The 9,149-nt window shown below is 38.2% G+C and overlaps 1 protein-coding gene across 1 annotated transcript; it reads right to left on the bottom strand.

Moving 5' to 3' along the window:
- Nucleotides 1-891: 891 nt before the first annotated feature.
- LOC131428627 (uncharacterized) lies at nucleotides 892-7,077 on the bottom strand. Its single transcript, XM_058592672.1, has 3 exons — nucleotides 6,171-7,077; nucleotides 4,762-5,307; nucleotides 892-2,762 (listed from the first exon to the last, which is right to left on the bottom strand). The coding sequence occupies exons 1-3, from the start codon at nucleotides 7,075-7,077 to the stop codon at nucleotides 1,174-1,176; spliced, it is 3,042 nt and encodes a 1,013-aa protein (XP_058448655.1). The 3' UTR covers nucleotides 892-1,173.
- Between the last annotated feature and the right edge of the window lie 2,072 nt (nucleotides 7,078-9,149).

Genomic DNA, 9,149 nt, shown 5'->3' on the forward strand with positions numbered 1-9,149 from the left:
TCGACTTTGAATTATTTAATATGTTCGATCTATTTCGTGATTTAATACCTAATGCTATGAAAATTTTCGTAACCAAAGATTTGTTTTGTCATTTTCAAAATGTCTGCCGATTTCGGTTACCGGCACTCCAATTTTTTCGACAAATCGTGAAAAATTGTCAGTGATATGCAGGCTGCAAAGCAAGTCAAAGTTTTAGCCAAACACTTAGCTGCTCATACAGCATATGGACCGGCTAAGAAAAAACGTGCACGGAAAGACCGAAATCAGCATTTTGGCAAAAAAATTGGTTGATTTTCTGATTTCAGTTAGTTATTTTTTGAGACAACTAAAAAAATCTTACTTTTGCTAATTTAGATTTTTTATTTCTGATTCCCTTAATAATAATAAAATATTTGTTGAAACGGCTATTTTTTTAGTTGAATTCACCAATTCAACGTGCTGTCATTTCTTAGCTAAGGCACACTTCATTTCCATTCAACTAATTTTTTAGTTGAATTAGAAAATTAAAACGTTGTTTTCAACCAACATAAATGGTTGAATTGGCTTCTGCCATTTTCAGCTATGTGGCGCACTGTCACCGAAAAAAACGTTAACACCGTAATGACTACTAGCCACTAGATGGCACACTACTATCGAAAAATATTTCAGTCGCGGTAGTCTTTTCTATATTGGCAGGTATAAATACGATGTTGTATTGGAGAAAAAGACATAAGCGAAACATAAACTTCTTTTGAAAATTCGTCTTCTAAATCGCTGCTTTCTGCATTCGACTTCGCGAAATCGACTCTCTCACTGAAAACTTTGAGCACTCGGAAAACATAAACCGAATACATATACAATTAGAGGGCAACATTCGAAACTCATTTCACTGTTCCACGTAAAACATTATTACGCAAGTTAAATAATTCCTTACCTAAACCTCTTTTTAAAAAAGAACAACCACTTGGTTCCCTGCCTAGAATTAAACTAAACTTTATTCTTTCATTCGATTATGTCTACAGTTCATACTGCCGAATTGCACTTTCTAGTCAACGTGACGCTCCTCCGCTCCCACGGATCGATGCCCTCAGGTACAAAATGCTCCGTCGGCGCTCCTGTCTGTCCCGTCGGGTCGGCGCCGATGCTAACGTGTCGTCAGCGATTCTCGCTGCCCTCGTTCGGGTAGTTCCGTTGCTAACTCGTCCTTCCTAAGAGATGAGGTTCCGTACGAATCACTTCTCTGATTGTCAAATGTCTAATGTTGGGTTGGATGTCTGGTACTGGATCTTCGACTGTTGTGGTCGGGGCTGCCTGTTGTATGTTTATTGTAGATGATCTATGGATGAGAAATCTAAGGAGAAATGCTATACCGATTAAGCTAGGTAGGGACATAATTCCCCCAAAAAGAGACAGTGTTGGCCACTTTATACTATTGGTTGATAGTCGGATAACGTCTAACTCCTTCCTCGTTTCCAGATGGAGTTTATGTAGATGGTCCAGGCTGATGTTTAGGATCTCTTGGTGCATTTTTACCGCGATTCCGTCTAAGGGTAGTTGTATTGGGTTTCCCGGTAAGGTTTTCATTCTTGAGTTATATGAAGCGTTATTGATGTATAACTGGCAATTTCTGAAGAAAACTACGAATGGTCCGGTCAGGTTTCTGTTTGTTATGCCACAATTTGATGATAGGGTGAAATTTTTTATTGTGTTTATGAACAAGTGTTGGTTGTCTAGAAAGATAACTTCTTCTTCGACTGGGTTGACGGTGAAATTACAAGTTGCCTGTTCTCCTTTCAATAGCTTCGGTATGCATGTTGAATTGTCCAAGTTGATTTCGTTTGCATTGAATATAGTAGGTTCGATTGAGTTTATGGAGTAAACCTCATCTTTGTGAGTTAGATAAAATCGATGATCTATATGAATTTGCTTATTTTTGTGAATGATCGGGTATAGTCGTACTTTGTTGAATATTCTGGGGTCGAGTTTTGGCATTTTTATCATGAGAGCAATTTCCAGATTGTTAGTTGCCACTGATGTCGTCGCATAATTCGTTGCCTCCAAAGCAGTATGAACTGTTATATTTTCCCTAGCTAAATCATTAATTAAGATATCTATTTCACGCTGGCTTAGAATTTTTTCGTTTACTATTCCTAGTTTAGCCAACATGATTGCATCAGTTATTTGGTTCAATTTCTTGGATAAGTAATTCAGATGAAACAATATCTTAGTAGAATACATTTCGATTGATCTTGTGTTGAACAAATTAATCGCCTTTTTGGTTTCGAACATTGCTTCTTTCAATTGTAGGTTTATCTCACGGTTAATTCTGATCTGCTCATTATTGTTCGTAACTAAATTATTTATGGTAGAATTGATGATTCTCAAATCATTGGCATCTGGACTGCCGGCTATAAATTTCCAAACTGTACCTACACTATCCCAACGTTTATGCCGTCTGATTGGGTCTATGCTTTTTAATGCGAAATCTATTTCGTTGAATTTTTCTTCTACTAGGTCAGAAAATTGATTTTGGCTAAAGTTTTCGAACTGATCCCTAAGGCTTTTTACTTGCATTCTAATGGTCGTTAAATTGAAGTAGTGAATGTAATACGTGTGGTCAAGTTTGATCCGTGCCTCGCCTTGATCGAAGATCAGGACTGGCTGGCGTCCTACGTCCCGTAAGTCGGCTGTCACATCGTGTCTTGATAGTAGTTGGTCTGGTTGAATGAATAATAGCAGTAGCAATCTGAAACGTAGAAGTAGAAGTCGTGTTTTATATTTTCCTTATTTTTAGGTCATCTTTATGAATTCGTCGATTATCGTCGGTTGTAATTGTGCTCTTGTTTATTTTCGAAATTTTTATTTTCTTGTACCTTTTCTTGTGTTTAAGTCTTTGTCGTGTCGTCTCGTATGCGTCTTGATTTTCCTCGATTGGTATAGGTTTCTTTTTTTTATTATGGTGTTCCAACGCGTTTTTCTGAGTTTGCAGTAGATTTCTGTAGGTTTTTTCAATAATTTCTGGGGTACGAGAAGAGGGGAGAATTATTTCCAAAGGAGTGAAATTTGTGGAGGAGTGAATAGAAGAATTATATTTCTGTACAGATAGTTGGATCAGGTCTGGCGTTGCTAGATTCGGGTTTTCAGTTTTTGTGATTCGATAAATTTCGAGGAGCGTTGAATGGAAACGTTCAACGATTCCGTTCATCTCACTCCGTCCGGTGGCGGTTACGTATGGGTTGATTTTATGTATGTTGTAGAAATTAACGAGCTCTCCCGTCATAAAGGATTTCTCGCCATCCATCACAAGTGTGCTTGGTGCTTTGTACTTTAAAAGAATATCCTTTATTACTGGTATGAGGTCGATGGCTGCTCTTGATTCAATTTGTGTGACTTGAGCGAATTTTGAAAATTTGTCGACATATGTTAGAAAGTGAAGACTTTCCAAAAACATAATGTCGATGTGCGCTATTTCGAATGGAGCCTTTGGAATTGGTGTTTCTTGTATAGGAAACTTTATCGGGTTCCTATCATATTTGCACTCATGGCAAATCTGACAGTTAGTGATAAAATCTCCTACTTTTTGAGCTAATTTTGGGAAGAAGTATTTCCGAAATATTTGCTGCTTATTTTCCTGTGCACCTCTATGCGCTCTGTGATGCTCAGTGCGAATAATATTCCATTGGTCATCTTCTTCTGTTATGTCCTCGAGCATATTCTGAGTGAAACGAATCGTTAACAGATTTTGTTGTCCGAAATGTCTTTTATAGACTTCTTGGATTTTTCCCATTATGTTCTCATCTGTTAACAAACCATTTACCTTAGAATAGTTAAAGTGGTTTTTTAGTACCTGTAATAATAAATTGTCGTTAATTTCATTTATGTAAACCGTAATTCTTGTGTATCCTGAAAATGGAATTTCTGTTATTGTTTTATCGGGTCCTTTCTTTATTATTACTTGATGACGAAATACGTTGATTGGCGATTCCGTTGAGGGTATATAAAAGTCGTCGCTATTTTCGGCTGAATGTTGGGTTGCTGTTAAGGAGCATACAATTCTACTTAAGGCGTCTGCCACCACATTTGCTTTTCCCGGCTTATACACGATTTCATAATCGTGCTCCTCTAGATATGCCTTCCATCTTTTGAGTTTGGCATTTGTGTTTTTTGGGGATAAAGCAAACGTTAACGGTTGGTGGTCGGTTAAAATTTTGAATTTTGCCCCGTATAAATAATTCCTAAATACTTGCAGTGACCAGAAAATTGCTAGCATTTCCTTCTCTGGTACTGAGTATTTTTCTTCCGCCGAAGACAAAGTTCTGGAAGCAAAGTGAATCGGTTTGTCTTTTCCGATGTCACCTTGGGATAAGACAGCACCTATAGCAAAATCAGATGCGTCTGTTGTGAGAATGAAAGGTTGCCCATAATCCGGGTAAATGAGGACGTCAGACGATTTCAATACGTTTTTCAACTTGTCGAAGCATCGTTTTTCATCACATGAAAGCGAAATTTTCCTATTTGATGAGGGATTCCTTTCCCCCCGAAGAAGGTTTGTAAGAGGTTTTGCGATTTTCGCAAAGTCTTTTACAAATCTTCGATAATAACTCATCATTCCGAGGAAAGAACGGAGCTCTTTGAGATTCGTAGGCTCTGGATACCTATTGATAACATCGATTTTTTTAATATTAGGTTTGATTCCTTCCGCTCCAATAACAAACCCTAAAAATTCAATCTCAGAATGCAAAAACTCACATTTGTCTAACTGAATCTTGAGATTTGCATTACTTAGTGTTTCTAGAACAATTTTAAGATTTTCCAAATGTTCATCTAGGGTCTTTCCAAACACGACAACGTCATCGATATACACATAGCATATTTTCCCTATGTGATCTCTAAGTACGTCGTCAATTGCCCGTTGGAAGATCGCAGGAGCGTTCTTCAAGCCAAATGGCATTCTAGTAAATTCGTACTTCCCGTTGTTAATGGCGAAAGCAGTTTTCTCAATATCTTTCTCCTTCATTTTAATCTGGTGGAACCCAGACGCTAAATCAAGAGTGGTAAAATATTTTTGACCCTTGAGCTGATCTAAAACATACCCTATCTCTGGCATTGGATATTTATCGGGAATTGTCTTTTCGTTCACCTTCCGATAGTCGATCACCATTCGGAACTTTTTTTCTCCTGAAGCGTCGGGTTTCTTCGGTACAACCCATACTGGTGCCGTCCACGCTGAACGAGATGGTCGAACAATACCATCTTCCAGGAGTTTGTTAATTTGTTTCTTTACCTCGTCTGCATAGGCAGCGGGGTAAGGATATACCTTCTGATGAACTGGAGTATCATCAGTGGTATTGATTGTGCATTCAACATTTGTTGAGCATGTTAATTTTGCATTGGTTTCATGAAAAACTTCTTTGGAGTTGTCGAGGACGACTTTTAGTTTAGTATGCTCCTCTTCAGTAAGATGAGCAGTTCGAAAAACACTATTAGAAGCACAGTTTGTCTGAGAATATACGCAAAGAGGAATGACAAGTTTCTGATTATCAGAGTACAAGGTCAAAATCTTATTAGAAAAATCAATGTTTGCATTTAAGTCATTCAGTATTTCTGTCCCTATGATCCCGTGGAAAAATGAGTGGAATTTATGTAAGACGAATTTTGTAATGTAATTAATTTTCGGATAGAAAAAGTTTATATCTATCGCAGAGGTTGCGTTAAATTTACCGTTAGCACTAGTTATGCCTTTGGCATTAAAGTCGTACGGCCTGCTATCCTTGTAGGCCCAGGCAAGTTTTGGGTTAATTAAGTTTATGTTCGCTCCTGTATCTATTACGAAGGGAAACTCTCCACTCGTAGTCTTCAAGTTGATGTAGAGCAAAATAGGTTTCACCAACTTGGGTTCCATTCTAAAAAATTAGAGGCTGTAGCCTCATCTTGCTGCGGTTCTTGTTCGGTTTGCGTGTCTAATTTTGGTTCCGGTTCTACTGAAGGTTGAATATCATAATATGGATATAGATCATTGTAATAATCATATTCGTAATTATAGAGATCATCTGTTTGATCATCAAAATTTGTATCAACCGGGTGAGCTTGCCTTTTGAAGGGGTACGGATATGTTTGCCCCGACATTGGCGGCGGTCTTTTAAGATCCATTGATGGCCTGTTGCCATAATTTACATTGTGTGTTCTCATACTTTGATCGATATCCATTGGCTCGGGTTTTGGTAATGGTTTTGCAGCCCATGGTCGTGGGGGTGCTTGAAACGGATTGGGTTGGTACTGAGGCCTGGTCTGGGTGAAGGGATTGGCTTGGAAATATTGCCTGCCAAATAGTGGCATCTGTGGAAAGCCTAAGTTTCTAGGGGCTGGAATTGGTGGAGGTGGATATCTCCGTGGAGGTGGTCTGGGAGGAAGTCTATTAATTTCCAAATCTCTTGGTTTGGGAGCTGGGGTGAAATGTTCATTTCGGAAAGGTGCCGATCTAGTATCCATATTGTAGTAGTCTAGGCAAAACTGATATGCCTGATTTAACGTTTTTGGATTAAATGTTTTTAGTAGCTGACACAAAGGTTTTTCTAAGCCTCGAATGAATGCATCTACTGCCTTTTCTCTAAAGTAATCGATATGTGAATTAACGTGTGGGGCCAATTTTTCTTCTGTTTGGATTTGAGCTACTATGGATGAAAGTAGTTCGTTCACCCGGGAGTAGTAACTGCCTAAAGTTTCGTTTGAGTTCTTTTTTATTGTGGTTAATTCGAAGTCCAACGTTTTTATATCACGTTTGTCCCTGTAATACAGAAGCAGCGTAGATTTTATTTGTTGCCAATTATGCACAATGTTATTTGAATTAAGGATATCGGCTGCTTCGCCTCTGATTTTTCGTCTCACGGAGCGCTCGATTAATTCAAGTTGCGCTTCCGTGGCTCGTGCATCTCTGTACATACAGAAAATGCCCTCAACATCCGTTAGCCATGCTAATAGTTCTGTTGGCTTGCCATCATAATTTTGTAAATCTCGAATGAAATCTGGTAGTTTTCCCAGATCAATGAATTGTTGCATCGTCAGTGGTGCAGCAACCGGATTCGGTACTGGATTTGCCATTATTTTGTGAAATAAGAATTTAACCGAGACTGATGAACACTTTTTCCACTTGTTTTACCAGTATTCTGGATTTTCTTGGCTTTTTTTCCACAATTAATTTAATGGTGGCAATGCGAACAAAAACACTATTTATTTCCGTTGGTTTTGAGCAATATCTCTAAATTTCCTTCGTTCGTTTCTGAACAAAAATTACTAATATATATTGTATAACTAATTACTTACATAAAAGACCGTGTCTTAGTTGCGGCCAACATCGGTTGGACTTTTGTTGTGGCTGTCCTCCGCAAACGGGGGAATCTACGAGCAGGCACGTTTGGTGGATCCGTTTTACTATTCGTTACTTCGGGCCAGCGGTGCCGATCGGGTCCGGTAGGTATCCTCGGTGTCTCGTAGCTCGCTTTCGTGATAGCCAGACCTGGCTCTTTTAACCAGCATATGCAACTTGGCTCTTTGAACCAGCAATGAACACTTATTTTCCAAGTGATTTTCTTAAGATTTTTGTTACACTGATTTGAAGATTTTTGCACTGCACTATCACTTTATCCTGTTCCCGCTTCGGAGTATCTCGCCGGAGCCTCCAGTTAAATAATTCCTTACCTAAACCTCTTTTTAAAAAAGAACAACCACTTGGTTCCCTGCCTAGAATTAAACTAAACTTTATTCTTTCATTCGATTATGTCTACAGTTCATACTGCCGAATTGCACTTTCTAGTCAACGTGACGCTCCTCCGCTCCCACGGATCGATGCCCTCAGGTACAAAATGCTCCGTCGGCGCTCCTGTCTGTCCCGTCGGGTCGGCGCCGATGCTAACGTGTCGTCAGCGATTCTCGCTGCCCTCGTTCGGGTAGTTCCGTTGCTAACTCGCATAATCGCTTCAAATGCGCACAAATTCTGAATATGTAAATTCACTTTCCACTAAGAGTTTACTTCATTTTTACATATCGGTTTAGAAATTTATATATGGATATATCGTAACACATGCGAAAAACATGAAAACAATTTGCAAACAGTTTCAACAAGACTGTCCTATTTAGCTTTTCAATGGATTGGTCTGATTTGACACTTCTCATGAGTATTTGACTCAAAAACTTGTTAATAAACTCAATTCAATTTTTGTTTTCTTTGTGCTATTCTTCAGCAATGATTGTGATAGATAAATAGAACCAAATTTTCTGACTTTAATAACAAAATTAGTTGTCAATGAGAATTTCGTACTGGATTGAAATATTGCTGGTTTGTGTCCATGATATTCGCCAACTAAACACATTCTCTAAAAATAAGAGTTTTTTTCAGCACAGTAAATTCTCAATTTTAACTAATTTCATAGTTAATTTGGAAATTTTGTTGTTAAAATCAACTAATTCAAAAACAGTAATACGAATTAGGCGCAGAGCTAATTTTGGTCGTTCCGTGTGGAAGACCGGCCAAATCAACACCAAAGGCTTCACCTTACGAATCGTCGACCAAGAGAGCCAAGGTGAAGTCACCATCGGACAATGAAGACTTTTGTCCAAAACGCTTCCAAAAAGAAAAAATTCTGTTTTTTCTTTGAATAACTGCAGCCTTTACTTATATTTCTTCCATTTTTTGAGAAATTTCTTGGGGTGCCGGTAAACGAACACCTTTTTTGAAATTTGGCTAACATTTATCGCTTTACTAAATTGATAATAATTGTTTTTTTCAATCAAATGAATCAACCTGGTTTCTTAATCAGTTGTTAGCTAGGGACTTCAGCTTTCCATTGATGTATAGATGTCCGCATAATGTGCACTAAGTCAGAAGTTATGAGCTTAAAATAAAAGGGTGCCGGTAACCGAACACTCTCCCTTACCCAAGTAACAGTTTTTGTTACGCTAGCTTATTTGTGACAAGTTTGCAACCAGAAATTTGAGTGATTATCACTAACATCTAACCACTTGCGTGACTCAAAAAGCGCATTTTCTACTAGTTGCTTAGTCGGTTAAAAAAAAGTTGTCGTTCCGTTGTAATGCCATACTGAAATAACTTATCTTTCTATAACTTGAAAATAATTTATTTTCAAGTAAACTAGTTGAAACTCAGTCACCATCGA

Source organism: Malaya genurostris, chromosome 2 (genome assembly GCF_030247185.1).
Source record: "Malaya genurostris strain Urasoe2022 chromosome 2, Malgen_1.1, whole genome shotgun sequence".
Lineage (NCBI taxonomy): Eukaryota > Metazoa > Arthropoda > Insecta > Diptera > Culicidae > Malaya > Malaya genurostris.

Bases quoted from the DNA above. Each gene is read 5' to 3' on its own strand.
- LOC131428627 (XM_058592672.1), bottom strand. From the start codon at position 7,077: ATGGCAAATCCAGTACCGAATCCGGTTGCTGCACCACTGACGATGCAA. The intron at 5,308-6,170 runs GTATGAGAACAC...ATGATACTCCAG, and splicing joins GCCAATGGATATCGATCAAA to TTCATCAGAAGGTATATCCT. The intron at 2,763-4,761 runs GTAATGCAAATC...CCTAAAAATAAG, and splicing joins AATTGTTCTAGAAACACTAA to GAAAATATAAAACACGACTT.